General features: G+C 39.8%; 1 protein-coding gene and 2 non-coding genes across 3 annotated transcripts in view; 2 read left to right on the top strand and 1 right to left on the bottom strand.

Moving 5' to 3' along the window:
- Positions 1 to 263: 263 nt before the first annotated feature.
- LOC130725267 (protein FAR-RED IMPAIRED RESPONSE 1-like) overlaps positions 264 to 24306 on the bottom strand; it is a 35925-nt gene continuing 11882 nt past the window's right edge. Inside the window, exons 2-8 of the mRNA XM_057576512.1 lie at positions 13626 to 15611; positions 13348 to 13466; positions 13178 to 13270; positions 13014 to 13097; positions 12866 to 12922; positions 983 to 1364; positions 264 to 898 (exon numbers count right to left, since the gene is read on the bottom strand). Of these exons, the coding sequence (XP_057432495.1) occupies positions 264 to 898; positions 983 to 1364; positions 12866 to 12922; positions 13014 to 13097; positions 13178 to 13270; positions 13348 to 13466; positions 13626 to 15611 (3356 nt within the window). The remainder of the gene's footprint in view (positions 899 to 982; positions 1365 to 12865; positions 12923 to 13013; positions 13098 to 13177; positions 13271 to 13347; positions 13467 to 13625; positions 15612 to 24306) is intronic.
- Positions 17050 to 17120, top strand: TRNAG-GCC (transfer RNA glycine (anticodon GCC)). Its single transcript has one exon. It is a non-coding gene; the product is annotated as a tRNA-Gly (tRNA).
- Positions 17228 to 17309, top strand: LOC130727137 (small nucleolar RNA snoR114). The gene has a single exon (XR_009015173.1). It is a non-coding gene; the product is annotated as a small nucleolar RNA snoR114 (small nucleolar RNA).

Genomic DNA, 24306 nt, shown 5'->3' with positions numbered 1-24306 from the left:
ACTGGCAAGGCCACACCTAATCTTACGAGAAATATTGGTGTGAACAAAGCCTCAGTTCAAAATTGAGCAAAAGTCCTAGTTTTCTTTGGCACACATTCAAAATTGCTACACGAAATTTAAACCAAAAAGCGTGAAACGAACACGAGGAGAAAATACGGCTGGGCGATGAATAAAATAAAACGGGCGAAACTGTAACAAATTTTATTCATTAGCATAGAGAAACATTAATTACAAAAGTGTAAGGAAAAATCGATACAAAGTACTCAGACTGCATTAACATTTTCTGCTCTTTTTGTGTTTGCAGCAGCCGCAAAGTATGCAGCGTCGAAGCCTGTGGGATGATCAGGGCCGATTAAACTCTCGGGGGTGACTTTCTTGAAGGCTCCCATCCCGCTGAGATCTATTCCTTCATAAAGATACTGGACCTGGGCTTTAGCAAGGAAGAAACCGCGGCCACGTTCTTCTACAGCCTCAGCGGCGGCTTCGACCTCTAACCTTGCTCGAAGGGTTTTGGCTTCGGAGGCCGCCCGGATTTCCGCCTCCGCAGCAGCTTTGGCCTTTGCTTCCAGCTGGGTCCTTACCGCGGCGAGGGACTCGTTCGACAATGCCAACTCACTACGCAAGGACGCGAGCTCTTTGTCTTTGGCGACACAAGCTGCCCTGCTCGCAGCAATTGCCTCGGCCCTCGCCTCCAGCTCTTTCTGCATGTCATCCACCTTGTCCTCCACTCTCCTTTCGCAAGTGGATAAATCAGTCTCACGATCGTGCATCTCAATACCCAAGTTGTTTAGCTTAGTTACCTGGGCCGCCACCTGAGTCAACAACTTGTCACGCTCGCCATACGCTTCGAGCGTGGCAAGACGATAACTCTCAGCCTTCTGACGGAGCTCTTCAACTTCTGTAGCGGAGGCAGAATCCTAAGATAACTTGGCAAAGAGGCATCCCGCGCTCAAGAGACTCGAGATGGCTTCTTGTACCATACCATCAAGGTCAGGATTCTTAGCTCCTTTCATATTAACAAAGAAAGGATCAGACAGCATAAAGTCGACAAGGGTAGGTGGCTGGTTTGAAGGGGGGTTCTCCTTCCCGTCAGTGTTCAGGTGGCTGACGGCTGGGGAAGACTGGCGAAGAGGTGGTGAAGCGATGGGAGTTTGATCCTCGTCACTGAAACTCGTTGGATGAACAGGGGAAGCTTGGGGTGAGCTTTCCTCAACTTGTTGGGATACATGGTCCGAAGAAGGGACTGATTGATGGGCAATGGAAGCAGCGCTCTCAGGAGCACCTTGGCCAATGAGGGTCTCCTCAGGAAGGGGCGGGGATCCCACCCCGCCCTCGGCGTTTGATTCATCCTCGCCAACCAGGCCCTGGCGAGATATAGATGTCTCGCTGATGACCCTATTTTAGTAGTGTTTTTAGGGTCATTTCTTTGTTTGTTTTGAGTCTTTTTGTTGAGTCTCATGTAGTGTTTCATGCATTCTCATGCATTTTTTATCTTTTCTTTAGTTTTTGAGTAAAGTACACTCACTCCTCTCAAGGTTTGTTAAAATTACACTTCACCCCATTCTTGTCTAAAATCTACACCCCACCCCATTTTATATAGATGCAAATTTAGTGACGAAAAATATTATTCATTAATAATTAGTTATTATTTAAATTGTTAATCAATAATTTCAAAAAATATTTTCAATATAATCCAATAAATTTAAAAATGAAAACATCACAGTCCTCCTCATTCTCTCAATCGCGGTCTTCCTCCGTAAATTCACAATGCGAATTCTGCAATAGCACACCCGACCGGTTTACAAATCATATCTCGAATATAGGGAAACATGCTTGTGTTTTCATATTTGGTAATAATTCAATTTTAATCAAAATAATCTCTTTATACCTCAAATTTTGAAAATTGGATTGTAGACCCAAAAAGCAAGACAAATGGGTGAAGAAAATAGAGAAACAAAATTAAGAAATATGAAGTGGATCGGAGGTTATTAGAACCCAACGATGCGGTGAAGCACCGTTTTTAACAAAATTCAACGACATCTTAGACCAACAGAGCGTTCGCTCGCAACTTAAAGGGGGTGAAGTTCACAAGAAGTAGTTGAACAGGTAGCTTTGGGAATGTGCGATTCACGTTCTGTGGTTCAGGTCGCAACAAAACTTTGATGCATGGTGGTGCCATGGGGTTTCACATTTTGGGACAGTGGCCGTCGTGTTAAAGGGAGCAAAGGCTTGGTGGTGACCGTTTGTGGTTAGAAATATGATTTGGAGACAGATGGGACGTGGACTTAACAGACAGAGTGGATTGTTTTTTTAAATTTAATTCAGTAAAATTATTTTCATAAATTAATGTATGATAGTGTATATGCATTAAACTTATTTAAATTTTAACTAATTAGTAATTATTTTTTATTAGTGACGAATTTGTTTTCGTCACTAAATTTTGCCTTTATAAAAAATGGGGTGGAGTGTAGATTTTAAAAAAGAATGGGGTGGAGTGTCATTCTTGCAAATCTTGAGGGGGGTGAGTGTATTTTACTCTTAGTTTTTATTTCGTTTTGGTAATTTAGTAGTTTTATAGGGAGTTTTCTTGTATTTTAAGTAAAGTTTAGGACTTGCATGATTTTCTCTTATTTTATGAAGGACCTCTTGTGCTAATAAGCTCTTTGAGCTTCTGGAATTTTCCTTGTCTTGTTGGTTAAGTGTGCTGGTCAGAAACTGAAGAAGAAAGAAAGCCAAGAAGCATGGAATTGAAGGAAGACTTAAAAGAGGATTTGAAGAGGATTAAAAGAGGAGTTTCAGAAGCTGAAAAGGCTGTTCCAGGCGAGCTTGAGCGCCTAGGGGCTGGGAATTGGCGCCTAGGCGCTAGTGCAAAATGATGGAAGCCAGGGAATTGGCGCCCAGGCGCTGGGAATTGGCGCCTAGGCGCCAATTAGGTCCAGAAGCATGTTTTTTTTAACATGCAATTGGCGCTCAGGCGCTCTGAATTGGCGCCTGAGCGCCCAGTCTCGTTTATTTTGCCTATAAATAAGGCTTAGGCCAATTTCTTTAGGGAGTTAGACATTTTTACTCATTTTTTATCAAGTTTGAGAGCTGAGGAGAACTTTGGGGCCAAGGGAGGCTTCCAACTTGTATTTTTCTCAGGTTTTCATTGCATTTTCTGCATGAATTCTCTAGCCATGAGTGGCTAGTTTCTTTTTTGCTTTGGGTTAAGAGATTCTATGAAATTTTAGTTTGTTAAATCCTATCTCTATGCATGAGTTCTTGATTCAATCTTGTATTTCAATTCCTTATTGCATGTTTAGCTTTGGTGCACCTTTGCTATAGACTAGATTATAATCAAATGGAAGTTTGTTATGATTTAGAGACATGAATTGAAGTAGATCCTTCTATATTTACTTCTAGGCATAGAGTGAGGGTAGGATTTTGTTGGCCTGAATATACATGCTATCATACCTCTTATGAATGTTTAAGTACACAAGGAATTGGGCTTAACTTTCAATTTGAGAGAATTACTTTTGTGAGGAATCAACTAGTAAGTACATAGGCTATAACAACAAGAGTTAAATCAAGGTTTCACATGCATAGGATAGGTGGACTAAAGTGGATTAGATGATCAACAACCCAAGGCAATTTACCATTCTTTGTTATTTCCAACATTTGCATCATTGCTCTTTTGCAAAACCTCTGTCACCATCAACCAAAACCAATTTCTGAATTTTACTGCTTAAAGAACTTGCAAACTTTAAACTTAAATCAACAAATCTCACTCACAATCCCTGTGGTTCGATATTTTAAAACCCGGAGGTATTCGTACACTTTCGAATTGACCAACACTCGCCGGTTTTGGTTCCTTTGGTCTGTTTCTTCTTCTTCTTCAACGGAGGGATCGCAGCTCTGGTCCTTCCATCCACGGCGGGATCCGCCCCTCTGGATTTGTGAGATTTCTTCTTCAGAGGGGGAAGAGCAGTGTCGATAGAGGCATTCGGCATTGGCTCGCTGGATTCTGGAGTGGCAATATTCGGTGTCGTTCTACCAACCTCAGGAGGGGCGGCACCGCTTGCAGATCCTGATGCAGGCTCAAAAGGCGTGGACCCTCTAACTCGTTTCTTTGGGGGAGGGATGGTTGTACAGAAACCTCCGGGTTTTAAAATATCGAACCACAGGGATTGTGAGTGAGAATTGTGGATTTAAGCCTAAAGTTTGCAAGTTGTGAAAGCAATAAAATTATGAAATTGATTTTGGTTGTTGATGACAAAATATTTGCAAAAGAGCAATATTGAAAGTGTTGAAAATAACAATTGATGAAAATGCCTTGGGTTATTGATCATCTAATCCACTCTAGTCTACCTATCTTATGCATGTGAAACCTTGATTAACTCCTTGTTGCTTTAGCCTATGTATTCACTTATTGATTCCTCACATAAGCAATTCTCTCAAACTAAAAGTTAAGCCCAATTCCTTGTGTACTTAATCATTCATTTGAGGTTTTTTAGCATACAAGCTCAGGCCTACAAAACCCAACCCTCACTCTATTCCTAGTAGCAAGCATAGAAGGATCTATTCCAATTCATGTCCCTAAATCATAACAAACTTTCGTTTTGATTATAATCTAGTCTATAGCAAGTGTGCACTCAAGCTAATCATACATAATGGAATTGAAATACAAGGTTAAATCAAGAACTCATGCATAGAGATAGGATTTAGAAAACTAGATTTTCATAGAATCTCATAAACCCAAAGCATAAAAAGAAACTAGCCACTCATGGCTAGTGAATCCATACAAGAAATGTAAAGAACCTGAGAAAAATAACAAGTTGGAAGCCTCTCACAAGCCCCAAGGTTCTCCTCAGTTTCTAAACTTGATCCAAAATGAGTAAAATGTCTAAGTGTTCCAAAGAAAATGGCCAAAACCTTATTTATAGGCAAAATAAATGAGTTTGGGCGCTCAGGTGCCAATTCAGCACGCTTGAGCGCCAATTCAAGCTGAAAATGTGCCTCTGGTAGGCGCCAATTGAGCATGCCTCGGCGCCAATTCCAAATACCCTAGAAAAAGCAATTGGCGCCTAGGCGCTTAAAGATCGCTGGAAAACATTTTTATCTTCCTCTTAACTCCTCTTCAAGCCTCTTTAAGCCTCCCTTCAATTCCCAAAGCTTCTCGACCTTCTTCCTCCTTCAGTTTCAGACCTGAAAACTTAACCACAAAGCCAAGGAAATATCTAGGAGCTCCAAGAGCCTATTAGCCAAGAGAACCCTCAAATAAAATAGAAAAGTTATGCAAGTCCTAAACTTACGTAAAATGAAAGAAAGGTCCCTATAAAACTACAAAATTACTAAAACAAAGTAAAAACACAAAGAAAGATAAAAATGCATGAGAATGTATGAAACACTACATGAGACTCAACAAAAAGACACAAAACCAACAAAGAAATGACCCTAAAAACACTACTAAAATAGGGTCATCAATGTTTGTTTCAGCGTCTGCATCCACGGCAGCGCGCCTTCTCTTACTTCCGCTAGTGTTGAAGATAGGGGGAAACTCAAACACTTTGGCGGCGAGGGCACGCTCCAGTTCAATTTTGGTGAAATCCATTCCTCCTAGGAATGAACCAAGGGTGTTCTTGCGGACGGCTTCGAGCAACTGTGAACACTCAAGGACCGGAAGCCCGGCAAGAAAGCCAAGGATGATTTTATCTTCATCACTCAGCGACGCATCTGGTGGCAACGGAACAGCACGGGGACTCTTGGTCTAGTAGAAAGGAAACAGGGCAGTCCCGTCCCGTAGGGTGAAAGCCTCAGGATAGGTGGGATGCACGATTATATGGAAGTACCGGCGCCTGGGTCCCGTCTTGACGTTGCTCTTGTAGGGGTAAAGACGTTGTCGGCTCGTGCGCGATTTCTGAGAAACCCAGCCTGGGGGTTGGGTTTTCAGAGACTTCAGCTCCACGGCGTAGAAGTAAAAGAAGTGGGCAGTTTTTGGTTCAAGACCAACGGCGTCGCAAAGAATCTCGAAACACCGAATGAAGGCCCAGGCGTTCTAGTGAAGTTGACATGGGGCCACATTGATTTCCCTTATAACTTGGCGAATGAAAGGGGAGAAGGGTAGTTTGATTCCCAGGTCAAGGAATAAGTACTCGTAGACGTAAAAGAAATGGGGTCTCTCCACGCCATGGTCAACCGCGCGGTGCTGCCAGGGCCGACGAATTTTTGGGCACCTCCCGGTGACAAGAATATCTCCAAGGGATTTCTCGTAACAAAGCCCACCGGCCTGGAGGGCCGTCTCAATAACGGATTCATCAGAGGACTGCTCAGAAGGCTGACAAATGGCCTCTTGAACGGGGGATTGATCTGTGGACTCGGGAAGGATGGCAAACACCCGGTGCCAGAAGGTGTCGATGTCCCCCTCGCCAAGAGGAAGTCCGCCGGAAGGAGGAAGGTCAACCAGGGGCGGAGATGCAGGGGCAGTGCTCTGGGAACGGGAAGGTTTTTTAGTACGGCATTAGGAAGTCATTCTTGCCGAGGGAAAAGTAAGAACGAAGATGGGAGAGGGTGCTAGGGTGTCGGTTTTCGCAGGATATGAGGATTTCGAAAGTGGTGAATGATAGAGCAAGGGAGAATTTAAAAGATAAGATGAATAACGGTTGGGAAATCGTGTCCCATCATGACGAGATGAAATGATTACTCAGGAAAAGTGGTGCGGATTTTGGGGAATGGGAACGACACATTAAATAAAAGTTACCACGGTCGAAGCTCATTGGTTCAAATTTAAATTGACAGGCTTTATCATGATTTGAAGGGACATTTCAAGGATAGCGGTTAAGACTCTGTGGATCCGCTAACTTTTGCGTTCTTCAGTATGCTACATGTGGCTTACACGCGTCAAGCCACCATGGTCCATGGCCATTACAGCTGGTGCGGGACGAGGGGAGCAATCACTGTCGCCACATGCTTACTTGTGGACTTGCGGACTCAGGGGAACATGTTAAGAAGATCAAAATATTAGTCTTAGGCTTTAAGTTATCATGCCATGTTGGCAACCGCACTGGGTCACTAGGTTTTAGCATTAGTTAGTTTTACTTATGATCGTCGCCCCAGGTTTTTCTTTAAAGACACTCTTAGCTCTCATGCTTCGAGCTCGGTGTCTTATGGACTTGTGGACAGGGCGAGACCACAGGATCCCTCGCCCAGGGACGCTTGTCCGTGTAAGATCAAGGTTTGATCAGTGGTTGCATCTCTATATTTTGATGATTACAATTAAGGTTTGTGATGATGAACAATTGTGGTACCTTAACGTTTGTCTCTTTTAGTTGTGACAAACAGGTTCTGATTCTGACCCAAGCTTATTCAATCAGAAGATAAAGACCCAAGGGTAGCCAAAAGAGAGTTGAAAAGCTTACCATGTTCGCTCAGAACAGTGGCAAATCCTTCAGGAGTTCTGAAGATAGAAGCTCTCAAGAGGTACTGAAGAACCGGAGTCAGAAGTTTTGAAGACCAGATGTTCCAGCGGAACGGTCCAGAAGTAGAAGACTCAAGTTCTGAAGACCTGCAAGAAGTTGGTTCTGAAGACCCAAGCTATTCTAGCTCTGGCATTCAGAAGTTCTGAGGAACATGTTCAGAAGCAGAAGTTGCAAGGTCAGAGGATCCAAGCTTCCGTCTGACTCTGATCAGAAGCTTCACCAACGTCCATCTGAAGCACTCCAGATCATAAGTCAGCTGGTGAAAGGACGGGTAGCTGTCATAGTACACATCGTACTATCATAGCCTGTCCGCCACCTACCTTGTTCAGCCTAACAGTCTGATATCACAAGATTGCCACTCCAACGGACAAAACCCTAGCAACGGCTACATCATATGCCTTGGAGTATATAAGGGCTGAAGATAGAAGAAAGAAGCTAAGAAACTTTGCTGAAACTCTTTAACTCATTCTAACCGATATCTTAGCAATATTTCTTCACTGTTCTTAAAACATCTGAGTTTACCATTAGCTTTTCAGAAGCAATTCCTGTAAACCAAAAAGTCTTTACAAACACTTCGTAAGTTCCTTGAGAGACCAAGTTTGGTCGGATCTTGAGAGGACTGAATCAAGGTTGATTCAGTGTTTAGCTAGTCTTGAGAGGATCGGTAGATCAGCTTCTTGAGAGTATACTAGTGAGAAAATCAGTGTATTGTTAGTCACTTAGCAGGTTGCAAGTGCAGTTGTAACACTCATTGATTTTAGTGAATTGCCTTCATCAGAAGAAGGAAGAAATCACCTTCACGGGTGGACTGGATTAGCTTGAGCTTTTATCTCAAGTGAACCAGGATAAAATACGTGCGTGCTCTATTTCATATTCTTTAGCACCTAGTTCTTATCCTTGAATTTGCAAAAAGTTTAAAAGGGAATCCTTTTATTTAAAAACTCTATTTAAACCCCCCCCCCCCCCTTCTAGTGTTTTTCGCACTTTCAACTTTCAGTCCGAGGCGACGCACGGGACAGGAAGTTGGGCCTTCTCCCAGGAGGCCCAACTGGCCCATTAGAGGAAGTTAGGGGCGCCAAGCCCAAGCCCAACTCCGAGGCTATAAATAGGGGACGGTTACCAATTGTAAGGGACTCTAAGCTCATTTAAGAAATAACAAACTTGAAATTCAGTTACTTTCTCTCTCTAAGCGGTTACGCTCTTACTCTATCTAGATTCTCACGTCAAGATCCATCCACTCTAGGTACCGTATCTCACTTCTATGTTCCTGGTCAGAACAAATATATCAATAACAAATAATTAATAACAACATACTCGTTGTCGTAAATTAAGGAAATTAAATAATTAAACGTTCTATTTAATTTCGGGTCTTACAGGTTTCATATCCTCAAAAATATTTGTTTCGCTTTCTTAAAATTAAAAGGCTTAAATATGTTAGGGGTCCCTCTAAAATAGGGGTACTTTGGTTTAGGCCCCTGCAAAAGTTTTTGTTGGGAATACACCCTTATTTTGAAAATAATAGTGAGTTTTAAGCTCATGTCGTTAACATTCGTTAAAAAAACCGTTAATGCTGAGCTGGAAACGGATGGTCACTTTCTCTCTCATACGTGGCTCTCCACATCATATTCCATCTCATATATTATTTTCTATTTCATTTCAATTATTGAATTAAATTTTAGAAAGAAAAAAATCTTGTTATTCTTCTCCTTCCCTCTTATGCTCATCGTCCATACCGCCTGACCTGATCTTCTTCAATCTTCACCATGGCCACCACATTGTCTCCTCCATCATCCATCGCCTCCTCTTCTTCTCTTCTCCACCATGGCCACTTTGCTTATAATTCCGTCGATGCTCACGAATTCTTTCATAATCTTCAGATTAAATTTTGCATAGATGCCAAAATCCAGATTTCATGATCTCCACTCATGACTCTCACCGTCGATTATCACCATCATCACGCACACCATCAGGAACCCTAAATTGCAGAGTCGTAGATCCGGAAGCCACCGCCGCACCGCTGGTATAAAGAAGATGGTGAGGGGCACTGTTTTATTCTCCTGATTGATTTTGGATCTGGAATTTTCTGGATTTTGTTGGATTTGTGTGGGGTTATTGTTATTGGATTACTTCATCTTCAACCTTCTCAAATGATTTCTCATTGAGTTTGCTTAAGGTGGCGGCTGTGTGATGAAGAAGGTTAGTGTGGTGGTGGCTGCTAGGGTTTCATGGTGAAAAGAGAGGAATGAATGTAGCTGTTAAATAAATATTATAATCTGTATAGATATTAACAACTTGCCTCGTGGTGAGTAGCAGTGGCGGAACTTGAAGAAAAAATTTGAGGGAGCTAAAAGAAGATTTCAATATATAAACTATAATATTTTTTATTATTAATACACAAGTATTCATAAAAAAATAGTTCACAGAATATGGATGTTGAAAATTTATTATAAGTTAGGTTAATAATGTTGAAAATTTACTCTCTTTTTTTTTCAATTTTTGGTTTATGGATATATATTTTACCTTTAAATAACTTTCTTTTATAAGTTTTAATATTTGTGCAAGTTAACTAAGGCCAGGTCAAAAGGTAAGTGAAACTAGTTGTTAAAAATAAAAAAATGTGAAAAGGACTAAGGCAACATTCGAACCTCAGCCCTTCTCATCTTAAGCGTGGTTCTCAGCCACTGAACCAGTATCGAGTCATGTGTAAGACAACACAGATTTTATTTTATATAGTATTAACTGAATATTTATTTTTTACCCAAATCCTTTTTAGAACTTTTTCTAATTTTTTTTGAGGGAGCTATAGCTCCCTCCTCCCTCCTGTCATCAACAAGGTCCGCGCGGCACCGTGAGTGGTAAGGCATGTGGTTGTCGGTGATGGGGGTCGATGAAGAAGACATGAGTCTCATGGATCGTTGGAGGATTGTAGAATGGCGCTGTGTAAGGTTAAACACTTAAACCTGAGGTAGTACTATTGCAGGATTCTAAGCTCATTGAGGACATAAAAGAGTATGATTGAGACTTGGGTCAAATCGATGGGCGTGGCTTTCGTTTTCGTCCCGTCGGAGGGGTCAACGGGGGGTTGCTCAGCTTTTGGAAACCTGGCTCTTTCTCTGTCCTACTGGTGTGGGCTGCGGCAGGGTCTCTCACATCTTTAGAGAAGGGAATGTATTTGATGTTCATCTAGCTAAATCAGGTTGAAATAGAGAGGTTACACTATGGGATTTGTGTGCCTAACTGGTGTTTCTTACTCATTTGCAATTGGTTTTGATTCTTTTTCCTTGCTGCCTCTGTTCTATTTCTGGTGATGTTTGGGACCTTCTTGGTTGGTTGTTGCTGTTCAGTTTTGAGCCTCCTTGCGTTGGGATAGTTGCTGCTTGTAACGGTTTTTTTTTCCTACCTGTTCCTGTGTTGTCTTTGCTGTTTGTGTTGTGTTTTCTTTTCCTTTTGCTGTTGCTGTTTTTGTGCTCTGTTGCCTGTATTTTGGTTCACGTGGGGGAACCTTGTCCCCATGCTTTTTTCATCTGAGCACCGCTATAGGGTACGAGAGAGAGAGAGAGGCACGATGAGGCACGAGTGACGTGGCTCCTTCCTTTTTTAATTTACTGTTTCCTCTTCTTCCTGAAATCTATTCTATTCGATGTGGGGAAATGATACATGACACTGAAACCCTCCCTCCTCCTCTTCTCCTGAATAATTCCAATAGATCGAACCCACTTGAAGAATTTCGCCGCCGCATCAAAGACATCGCCCTGGGTTGTTCCTGCCTTGTCGTCTCCTGAATCTGTTGTTGGAATTGGAATTGGAAACATCAGGATCTAGAACTCCATTTGCTGTCATGATTTGGACTGTTGGTTGTTGGCTTTTATTTGGTTTCGTCGAGGTGGTATTAAAATCGTGGTCGTTCTGCTGATTGGGTATCTGCATAATTTTGCCTTGTTGCTGCAGTTAAGTTGTGGGGCTAGAATTGCACTACTCAAGCTTATATCGGGGCCATCTTCAGTATGTTGTTGATCTAATTCTGGTCTGCTGGGTGGTTTGCAACGGGTACAAGCTTTTATGTTACTGTCTGCTGGTGTGGAACTTAGTGGTGCTGCTATCATTATATCCATACGGTTACTCAATTAGTTGGATTTGAGCTGGTGGTGTTTGACATAAGAAATCGGTTATATTGGAAGTAGTTGGTTAGGCAGCAGTTGCTATTGCTTGGGCAGGGAACTAGTGCCTTATTTTTTCTCTTGTCCTTGATATTGTATTTGTTACATTTGCTTTTCTTCCTCCTTGTTTTTGGGCATAGCACCCCTGGAGGGATCAAAGCACATAAAGTGAAAGCAATGTTGAAGAAGTGAAAGATGAATTAAAGGGATTTTCATCCATGGTTGTGTTCTCAAGAAATTGAAGAATAAAAAGAATGCTACAAAGAGGTGCCATGTTTAGAGTAAAACAGAAGAGGATGAGAAATTGAGCAAACCTGCAAACTTGCAGAAGAGGCTTAGCAAACCTGCCTACTTGACACTTATTAAAGTTCCTTGATGTTGAGGCATAGTTTCTTTTAGAGACAGCTAAAAATTTTGTTTCTTGTAAATTATTAAGGATGTCATTTACGACTACATTATTTGGATTGATCATTCACATTCCACAACAGATATTTTAATTTTGTTGGGCTGTTCTTCTAACTTGAGATGTGCTTGGCATATTTGAGTGCTGTTTTTTTTTTGTAAGAAAGCTAATGGAGTAAACTGTAAAATGGTACCAGTTTTAGACTCAATTATTTTGTCAACCAGTTCCAGTTCAGATATGAATTTTAAATAAAGAATCAGCATATCTGCCATATGGTTCTTATCTTGGTACCAGTTACTTAATCAAGCATAATTTGAGCTGTGCTTGTCATATTTTTTCCTATATAGAAGCAACCACTTAATGAAGCATAACCTGAGCTTTATTTTTCTATGTAGAAGCAGCACCACCACTACTTAGTTAAGTTGATAACCAAAATTGTACTAAAAGAAACCAAACCAGAACCTGTATAGCAATTCTAAACAGATTTCAATGTAGACAATAAATTAATCATCTGATTAGATCAGTGAACAAAATCAGTAAGAATAAAAATATTAAGGTCATACCAATAAAGAAAACAGTGGCAAAAGCAAGTTATTCTTTCAATAACACCAACATATCTAATTGAAAGTAGCAAATAACATTGGCTTCATGTCCCAAAGAAGTCATGGTCAATCATTCATCTCATGTTTTTATGCTTCATGTCTTGATGATTATGGCTGATCATGTCTTGATGATGATGGCTGATTATTTATATGATGTTGTGCCTACCAAAAACACAAACAGACAAAGGAATTGATGAATTGATAAATTTGTATTCAAGAATCATATTGACACAAAATAAAGAACAATACCTGTACAAGTTCATAATAGCCAATACCACGGTTTACTATTTGAGCATAATATGGAACCTGCAAAATGAATATATCACTTCAGCTACTTTCAAAGAATAAATATTGAAAATAAAAAATATAGAGTACTCAATGTTTGCACCTGATTTACTTGACCAATGTGATTTTGATTTGGATTGAAGGGAGCTAAATGATTTATAATACCATTGCCACTCAAAAAGCAACTTTGCCCATCCTATTAATATATAGGTACAAATCAGTCATTTCTTATAAATTAAACAAGAACTGAGAATGACAGTAATAAAATTCATTTACTTGAATGCTCTCTTGTGTTCCAATCTCATTGATAATTTGAGATCTTATAAATCCATCATTCTTATTTACATGAACACTAGATGTACTTGAGCCCTGTCATCAAATAGCTACAATTAGACATACTTTTTACATTTCAGTAGAGAATCAGAATTTAAAAAAAAATAGATTACCTTGTTTTGACTTTGAACATTTTTGCTTTTTTGGTTGCCTTCCTGCGTTTTCTTTGTTGCAATCTTCTTGTTTACAATTTGATCAACTTTAGAAGCCTTCCTTTTTGAAGGAGGACGCTCTCTACCTCGAGTTACCTTAGGTTCAAGAATCTTAGTACCTTCTTCCTGAATTGAGTTGTCTTGGTCTGTAATTGGTGCTGCATTCATTCCGGTAGGTGTTTCTTTGCAGCTTAACTCATTCTTTAAGCTGTTAGAAGCCTTCCCTTTTGAACGAGGACGCCCTTTACCTCGAGTTACCTTAGGGTCAAGAATCTTAGTACCTTCTTCCTGAATTGAGTTGTCTTGATCTGTAATTGGTGCTGTATTCATTTCGGGAGGTGTTTCTTTGCAGCTTAACTCATTCTTTAAGCTATTGATCCAATTCATTACTGTTACTAAATCATCATCAGTATTTATCCCCACAGAAGCAGCTTCATAAAAGGCGTCACATGCTTTGTTAAGTCGTTGCAATTCAGTATTTCCAGCTAAATTATCAAAACCACATTTGACAAGTGTGTGCTTCCTTTTTATATCCTTTCTCCAACGTGACAAAACATAACAAGATGGAACTGAATCTGTTTTGCCTGTAAGCTTAAGCACAGAAAGGATATGCCTGCATAAAATTCCTCTAAACTCAAATAAGAGGCACGTGCATTGAAATTGACAATCTTCCTCATTGAAAGATATCTTGAACACTATATCTTTCATTTTGTCAAATACTTTCTTGGTTTCTGTAACAGAATATATTGACTGCAAGCCATCCATTTTCTCAAAGAAAGTATTGCAATACATCATAGAAGCAATCTCTACTTGAAATTCTTTGAATTTTGCATTGGTAAATGCTTTTTGGAATTGAGACTCAAAGCCAAAAATACTCACACAAGCTATTTCTGTATTAAATGAACCAAAATCAGCCAAGCTTTCCTTCTCGATTTTATCTCTCAATGCATTGTCATATTGTTCAACAAACTGCTTCAGTGTGGTCTTCGAGTTTACATACCCATCAAAAAATGAGTTCATACTTTCACTCCGCTGTGTTGTTGACATTCCAGCCCAAAACGTGTCTCTCAAGAACACAGGAACCCAACGATCTCTCTCATCAAACAACCCTTTCAACCAATCATTATCATGCAGCTCATAATCCTTAATCATTTTCTCCCATCTTTCCATGAAATCAGACCTGCTAAAAGAATCGTATACAGCACCATGCAGAAGCTTCTTGATGGACTCATAATTAGAGTGTCTGCCCAACTTCTCTGGAACCTTTTTCATTATATGCCCCAAGCACCACCGATGACGAGCCTTTGGAAAAACAGCCTCAATTGCATTTTTCATTGTTCTATCTTGATCAGTAATTATAGCATTGGGAGCACGTCCATGCATACATTCTAACCATCTTGAGAACAACCAAGTAAAAGTTTGAGTATCCTCATTTGATAGCAGAGCACAACCAAGCAACAAAGAATGGCCATGATGATTTACTCCAACAAAAGGAGCGAAGGGCATGTCATACTTATTTGTCAAATAAGTGGTATCAAATGTGATAACTTCACCAAAATATTCATACGCAATCCTAGATCTCGCATCTGCCCAAAATACATTTCGTAAATGGCTGTCATCATCCACATCCATGACATAATAAAATTGACTATTTTGTTTCTGTTTTCTAACAAAATAGTTTTGAATTGCTTGGGCATCTCCTGTCCCAAGCCGCAAGCGTCTTACCTTGTCAATATAGTTTCTACAATCTTTTTCTCCAAATGTAAGATTGTCATACCCATTTGCTTCAACAACAAAGGCTCTAAAGTTCCTACTCACATTAATCCCAACTTGATCATTAAGTTCCAATCTCCTTTTTATACGAGGCTCCAAATTCTTGTTACACCTAAGAAATCGTGCTTTTGTTGGGCTTAGATCATGATTATGCCCAAGATTAACTCTTGAAACCACAACTGTTCCATCTGAACTAACACATGCACTCAATCTAGCCTTACATTCTGTTTTTGTAGTAGGATTTGGCTTCAAAAGATTCTTCGAATTATTCTTATACTTCCTTGCTCTACTACATCCTATAGTAATATATTTTTTCCCATCATCTCCATTTTTAGAATTTATTTTACAAACTCCAAAACCCATAAGTCGAGCATAATTCTTGTAATACCTGTTAGCTTCATCTTCAGAGTTAAATGTCATCCCAACTTTAGGTTCTGCATCCTCATGAGATGCTTCTAATTCATCATGATCATCATGATCTTTTTAATTAACTTCAGTAGTCATTTCTGCTTCTTCACGTGAGGAAACATTGTCTTCCACTGTTGCAAGAATTTTTCAAAAAAACTAGTGAATTAATCAAACAAACAAACTAGACATTAGACAACTATCAATTGTTAAGATATATGAACACAAAATCATACTTATATTGTGAAGCGGCAAAGATGAAGAAGCCACCAAGTGCAGAGTCAACAAGGTGGAGGGATGAACTCTTCCCACGGGATGACGGCGACAACAAATTCTAAAGCACAAGGTTTTGGGCGCAAGAACAAGACAGTGAAGCAGCTCTCTTCAACGCCACGACGGCACAACTCTTCTCATCAACTCTTCTGGAACAGATGAATTTGGGCGGAAACAGAAGATTTGGATTTGGGCGGAAACAGAAGATTTGGCGGCAACGCTACAGTTTCTAAATCAGAAATTTTGGAGGGTTTACTTTGAGTGTGGACTGTGGAGTTTGTAATTTTTCACTTTTTAAATAAAAAAAATTATAAAACATGGGCTGACGTGGTCGTACACGCTCGTGCTCCAGGTCTCGTGTCTTCTATCATTTTCCTTTTCATCTATACATGATATTTTGTTTTCAAAAAAAAATGAAAACTTTTCTGAAATTTAATTTAGTAATTAAAATAAAATGGAAAATAATATGTGAGATGGAATATGATGTGGAGCCAGGCATGAGAGAGAATTAATCATTTGTCGCCAACTCAGCACTTAACGTTTTTTTTAACGGATGTTAACGACAGGGGCTTAAAGCTCATTATTATTTTTAAAATAAGGGTGTATTCCCAACAAAAAATTTTGCAGGGGCTAAACCAAAGTACCCCTATATTAGAGGGGCCCCTAACATATTTAAGCCAAATTTAAAAAGTGAAACAAATACTCTATAATATGCAAGATGCTTATATCTGATTTCGTTACACATTCTTTTGTTCATCTGAAACGCGAATGTAACATGGTTGTTGATTTTATGTTGAAACTTACTTTATCTTATTGTTATATATCCTGATAATGTATGGGTTGATAAGGGCCCTTTTGATCTACGTCTTATCTATTAGATGACCGATTCCCCTCTTTTTATGTTAATTAATGTTACATGCCTGGTTCTACAGGAAAAATAAAAATAAAAATCACTCACACTCTAAAAAATTAGCTCAATTCAAAATTTGAATCATGTATCCCTCGGGGGCATAAGGGTTGGGGAGGGGAAGGTCCAGGGTTGGAATCCTGGAAGAGAAATTAGAAGGGATTTTCTAACCTACTAACAACTAACCACTAACATTTGCCTATAAAAAAAAATCTCAAGGACTGGACGAACCCTGTTGGGAAAAATCGCTAATTTCCGTGGCTTTACTTGAATTATAAATATAAAAAGCAACCTATCATTAACAAGCACCAGTGGTCTAGTGGTAGAATAGTACCCTGCCACGGTATAGACCCGGGTTCGATTCCCGGCTGGTGCATAAAAGGGAGCTATGATGATTTACCAGCTCTGATGGTGGGTCCATCACTATCTCATCCTTTGGATGAAAGCGCTACCGTTTCTGAGCTCCTACTGGTGCATAAAAGGGAGCTATGATGATTTACCAGCTCTGATGGTGGGTCCATCACTATCTGATCCTTTGGATGAAAGCGCTACCGTTTCTGAGCTCCTAGTCTTTTTCCCTTTTCATTTTTTAAAAAAAGTTTCATACCACATTTACATGGAAATTTTTGTTTTGATACATCGGAATACTAGACAAGAAACAAAACTAAGCTAAAGATAAAGATAATGAGTCCCGCAAGAGGAAAGGCAATTGAAAACATAAGGGTTTTTTATTTTTCAATTAAATTAAAAGGGGGTTAAAATTTATATGAAATATCATTGTGTGTATAATGTATAATTTTAAATCATTTTTATTAATTGACAACCGCAATTGCTTTATCAAAATTCGAAGAATTTCAAAAGATTAGAAAAAATTGAAAAGAAAAAAACATACAGATCCATATTTATAAATTTACATAATGAGATTAAAAAATATATATAATAAACTTCATGAAAAATAAATATTGTATCATAAATTAACACTTCAAAATATATTGCTTAATTCAATTGTTTCTAGTAGACAATACCATGGAAGCAGAACTTATACATAGGCAAAATCAATAAACTATTGAATCAACTCCGTTTTTCTCATAATTAATTCTGATACCAAAAACTACACACATAAGCTTCTTTCAAAAATTGAATGACTTGAATAAACTGTTTAAAGATTTACAAACATGCACTAAAAGAATTTCTTATAAATAGTTATAATATTTGAGTAAAATAGGAATTGGAGTTATTTGTGGTATATTTCTTCTAGCTAAATATAATAATAATAATAATAATAATAATAATAATAATAATAATAATAATATCTCTATTTTAGCTACTTTATTATTATTATTATTATTATTATTATTATTATTATTATTATTATTATATTAGGTCATGAAAGTTAAAAATACCATATATACCTGCTTTGATAAGATTATGGTCATCTTTGTAATTGGTTTGATGATCAAATATATTAGCTATTTGAGAAAGTAGACTGATGGTTTAAATTTCGTAGTCTAATATAAAGTTAACTTCATTATTGTATCATAAAAAATGATTTTTTTTTTATCTTATGTCAAACAAAATTTTGAATTTTAAGCTAAGACAGTAAAAATGAAAAAAAAGGTAACATTAATGGAGTAATATTTTGAATTTATCTTTTTTTTATAAGAAGGGACTAAGCGTGAAAAAGAAAATTACATGCGGTTAGAGCAAGGAGAACGACACTTCCAAAACATCAAACAGAAGCCAATTTTGTTTGAATTTATCTTATGCAGATATCATTTGCACCAAAGATATCATTTGCACCAAAACGGTTCGAGTCTGAGAGACATTTAAGCCCATTCGTTGTCATACAAAACGCTAAAAACTATACAAAAAGAAAAAAATAGTTTCATTGTGACGAAATAGACCTTCTCCTGACCAAAAAAAGAATAATAGACCTTCTGAATGTCGCCACACGAACTTCCAACTATTCTGCCACCTGTTATAAGTATAGCACATTTCAATTAGTGTCAGTTTAAAACATGAAGAAATTAAACCCCAAAACATAGAGTTTCATTATAGAAAACTTCTTTTCAAAAAACAATTATAGCAAACTTGTAATAATGTCAATGGTTGCTAAAGCCCCGTTTAGAAGCTTATTTGATCTAAATTAAATAATTAATTTAATCTATAGTATAAACGTTTATGTAAGTGTTTGAGAGAGCTTACGTAAATAGTTTAGATTATGTTATAAATAAGAGTTTATACCTACAACTTATTTTCTCTTATTCTAATTACTTTCTCAAGTTAGCTTATGAATAAATGTTTATTATCATAAGTGTTTATTTAAGTTGTTTACCCAAATACACCTTAAATAATTATAATCAATAATAATAAAAAAAAAAACAAAATGCTTTATATAAATACTCATGGAAAGAAAATTAATACTACTAGCCATGAATGGTAGTTGAATTGAATTTTACCAACTGTTCCTTCCAGCTCCATCGATGGAATTCAGTGGTAATTTCACTAATTTAACAGGAACTGTGTTGGTAAAAAAAAAAAAAACCAAAACTAGTACTTATAAGGAGGAATAATTATTGATGTAAAACTTTGGGATGGTGGTGAGAAGCAGCAAACAAAAAGATGAAATGTCACCTGAAAATAAGGAAAGCCTCAGCCTTAAAAACGACTAATTTATAAACCACTATCACCACATACCATAATTTCCCTGTTCTGCTACTCAGATTCTATTTCCCCTCTTCCATTTTGTTAAGATTTTCTATTGATGTCTCTTTCTTCCATCTCATCCTTGCCTCTCCCTCACCTGATTACTTGCTATCTCTTTCTAGATAGACAAATCATGAGATATATATAGTTGTCTAATTAACAAGTCTTTTTTATGCTACAGCTTATCAGTGCCTAATAATGCCTATTGCCAATTTGAAATATACACCAAGACATTTATACAAACTACATTTTCTTTTCATTTACATGACATAAGATGTGTAGCATAATTGGAAATTCATACCCTATATGAAACTTGAAATCTCATTAAGTACCAAATTAGCCATGGTCATACATGACAATTATATAACAAATGCATACACACCAACTGACCTACCATACATCTCAAGAATTTGGTGTATGAAAACACAAAAATAAATATCTTATCCTAGAGATTGATAATTGCAAATCTCTCATTTCTGACCATATTGATTATCAAACAAAAATTCAGTTATGTATGTCAAGAGTTCCAAGCTAACTGTGAAATCTTATGTGGATTTATGTTTATCACATATATGTCCATGCTTCCAATCCTTGCCACATTTGTAACAGAAGTTGCATCCACACTAAGAGTAAATGGAGGAAACAAGCATAATCAGTTAATCACTCATACTTCCATTACATTTTTACCATTTATTGATGAAATGCATCAATTGAAAGACAAGAGATAGAAAAAAAATGATTAATGATCAGTAAGATTAAAGGTCACAAGCACCTGCATTTCATGTGTTCACATCCACTAGTTCTTTGGACACAGAAGCTGCATTTGGGACACTTTTGCCACCTTCTTCTTTTAGCCAATTTCAGAAACTTCCTCTCTGAATCTTCATCATCTTTTTCCCTTATGCTCTGTTTGGATGCAAAGTTGAAAATAAGAAGAAGGAATATGAGCGGATGAAATATAAGAGGAAAATGAGATGATTTTTGAGTTGTTTGGATTGAGTGAAAAAGAATGGAGTATGAAAGGAAAAGTGAGAGTGGAGTATACATGATTATTATATTAGTCTTCTTTATATAATTTTCTTTTAATAAAAACGTCACACTTTTAAATGCATATTAATTAATATATTTTTAAATAATAAATTTAAATTGCAATCATATGATAATTAATATTTATCTTCCAAATTATATTTAGAATTTTATTATAATAATATATATTTTATCTATTGGACTGGGCGAGCCCCTAGAGGGGCAACGCCCAGCGTGTAGCCCGCCCCGAGGCGGGGCCCTGGCCTTAAGTTGGGCCTTGGTCTCGGAGGCCCAATTGGCCCAATAGGTAGTGCCCAAACTCTATAAATAGGAGGGAGTTACCAATTGTAAGGGACTTTTGCTCATTTTATGAAATTACACATGAAATTCAGCATTCTCTCTCATTCCTATTCTCTCTCTAGCACAATTCTCCACTCTCTAGGTACTATCCCTATCTTCAATGTTCATTCCTAGAACATTTGGCGCCGTCTGTGGGGACTGTAAACTTTCTACTCCCATTCACGTGGATTGATTGTGCAGGAAGTTATCTCTGATTACGATTAGGCAATCCTCTGGTTTTCCGATTTTGATTCGGTGATTTTGATTCTATAACCGGTGTTCGTCTTCCGATCGAGTTTGCGTCATTCCTGGTTTAAGATGGAGACTCGACGCAGGAGGCAGCATCATTCACCAGTGCGACAGCGAATTTCGCCGCCTCGGCGGCCTCATCGAGTTGTCCTGGATTCTCCGATACGAACGGCGGGAGCACAGCCGCCTTCTCCTCCTCCATCACCACCACCTCCTCCATCGCCTTCGCAGGTCGGATCTCTGGAGTGTTCACCAGAGAATTCACCTACTCCAGAGCAACAACCGGCGGTGACACAGGAGCAATGGCGCCATATGATGCGCAGCATTGGCAACATCCAGCAGCGGAATGAGCATCTACAAGCTCAGTTAGATTTCTATCGCCGCGGGCAACAGGATGATGGAAGCAGGGAGGCGGATTCTGTAGCCGAGTTCCGTCCATTCTCGGAGGACATTGTGAGTGTGGCAATTCCGGATAATATGAAAACGTTAGTTCTGGATTCCTACAGTGGAGATTCTGATCCGAAGGATCATCTACTGTATTTCAACACTAAGATGGTGATAATTGCGGCATCGGATGCGGTGAAGTGCAGGATGTTTCCATCGACGTTCAAATCAACGGCGATGGCATGGTTCACGACTTTGCCGCGCGGATCGATTTCGAATTTCAGAGACTTTTCATCCAAGTTCCTGGTACAATTCTCGGCAAATAAGAATCAGCCGGTGACAATCAATGACCTATACAACATTCGCCAACAAGATGGAGAGTCACTGAAGGAGTACATGGCATGGTACAGCGCTGCATCGGTTAAGGTAGAGGACGAAGAACCTCGAGCCTGTGCTTTAGCATTCAAGAATGGTTTGTTACCGGGAGGGTTGAACAGCAAGTTGACACGCAAGCCGGCACGTTCGATGGAAGAGATGCGTGCTCGCGCCAGCACTTATATCCTAGACGAAGAAGACGATGCTTTCAAAAGAAAGCGCGCGAAACTGGAAAAAGGCGACACGTCACCCAAGCATGCAAAGAAAGATAGGAATGGCGAAGATAAGGGGGATGGCAAGCAGCAGAGACAAGATAGGGGGAAGGCGGTATTCAAACCGACCAAGGAACAGTTGTATCCACGGCGCGATGATTACGAACAACGCCGGCCTTGGCAATCTAAGTCTCATTGCCAGCGGGAGGAGACTGATATGGTGATGAACACAGATTTATCGGATATGCTCCGAGGGGCGAGGGACGCAAATCTAGTGGGTGAGCCGGAGGCCCCAAAATATCAGCCACGGGACGCCAACCCCAAGAAGTGGTGTGAGTTCCATCGGTCCGCCGGGCACGATACGGACGACTGTTGGACTTTGCAGCGGGAGATTGATAAGTTGATTCGAGCGGGATATCAAGGAAATCGCCAAGGCCCGTGGCGCAACGGTGGCGATCAAAACAAAGCGCATAAGCGAGAGGAGGAACGAACGGACAATAAGGGCAAGAAGAAGCAAGAATCAGCGGCTATCGCCACAAAAGGGGCTGATGACACGTTCGCTCAACTCTCAGGACCGCCCATAGGGACCATAAACACCATCGCCGGGGGATTTGGTGGCGGTGGCGACACCCATGCGGCGCGAAAGCGTCATGTTCGTGCAGTTAATTCGGTTCATGAAGTTGCTTTCGGATTCGTGCACCCCGACATCACAATCTCGATGGCAGACTTTGAGGGGATAAAACCCCACAAGGACGACCCGATAGTAGTGCAATTAAGGTTGAATAGTTTCAACGTCAGAAGGGTACTTCTGGATCAGGGTAGTTCGGCTGATATTATCTACGGTGACGCATTCGACAAGTTGGGACTAACTGACAATGATCTGACTCCATATGCGGGAACCTTGGTAGGTTTCACGGGGGAACAAGTAATGGTGCGAGGATACATTGATCTAGACACAATATTCGGGGAAGATGAGTGTGCCAGGGTTTTGAAGGTAAGGTATCTGGTTCTCCAGGTGGTGGCGTCTTACAATGTCATCATCGGGCGAAATACATTGAATCGCCTTTGTGCTGTAATCTCAACAGCCCACTTGGCGGTCAAGTATCCGCTAAGCAGTGGAAAGGTTGGAAAGCTGAAAGTCGACCAGAAGATGGCGAGGGAATGTTACAATAATTGCCTCAACCTGTATGGCAAGAAGAGTGCGTTGGTTGGGCACAGATGTTATGAAATTGAGGCTTCAGATGAACATCTTGATCCACGTGGCGAAGGGCGGGGTGAACAGGCCCACGCCAATTGAGGAAACAAAGGCGCTAACGTTTGGCGATCGCACTTTAAAGATTGGGACTAGATTGACGGCCGAACAGGAGACGCGCCTGACGAAGTTGCTAGGTGAGAATTTGGATTTGTTTGCTTGGAGCTGCAAGGACATGCCCGGAATCGATCCAAACTTCATCTGCCATCGATTAGCATTAAATCCAAGCGTCAAGCCAGTTTCACAACTCAGGCGGCGCTTGGGCGAATGTGCGTAGATTACACAGACTTAAACAAAGCATGTCCAAAGGATTCGTATCCCCTTCCCAGCATTGATAGTCTCGTTGATGGTGCCTCGGGCAACGAACTGCTTAGCTTGATGGATGCATATTCTGGCTATCATCAAATCCGCATGCACCCGGCAGACGAGGACAAAACGGCTTTCATGACCGCCAGAGAAATACGAGGCAATAATGTCTGAGGTACATGAAGGAGTGTGTGCGAGCCACATCGGGGGAAGGTCTTTGGCTTGCAAGGTGTTGAGGGCGGGTTTCTACTGGCCCACCCTCAGGAAAGATTGTATGGACTTCGTGAAGCGGTGCAAGAAATGTCAAGTGTTTGCGGATTTGTCTAAGGCACCGCCAAAAGAGTTGGTGACGATGAGCGCCCCATGGCCTTTCGCCATGTGGGGTGTGGACTTAGTCGGACCTTTTCCGACCGCCAGGGCGCAAATGAAGTTTATATTAGTAGCGGTGGACTACTTCACTAAGTGGATTGAGGCCGAGCCCCTGGCCAAGATTACTTCTGCAAAGATAGTCAATTTCTACTGGAAGCGTATTGTTTGCAGGTTCGGGATCCCAAGGGCGATCGTATACGACAACGGGACCCAGTTTTCAAGCAACCAAACAAGGGAATTTTGCAAGGAAATGGGCATACAGATGAGGTTCGCCTCTGTGGAGCATCCGCAGACGAACGGGCAAGTGGAATTTGCAAACAAGGTAATCCTACGTGGACTAAGGC

The sequence above is a fragment of the Lotus japonicus genome, chromosome 6 (assembly GCF_012489685.1).
Source record: "Lotus japonicus ecotype B-129 chromosome 6, LjGifu_v1.2".
In the NCBI taxonomy this organism is placed as follows: Eukaryota; Viridiplantae; Streptophyta; class Magnoliopsida; order Fabales; family Fabaceae; genus Lotus; species Lotus japonicus.
This window is presented reverse-complemented; position numbering and strand designations above follow the sequence as displayed.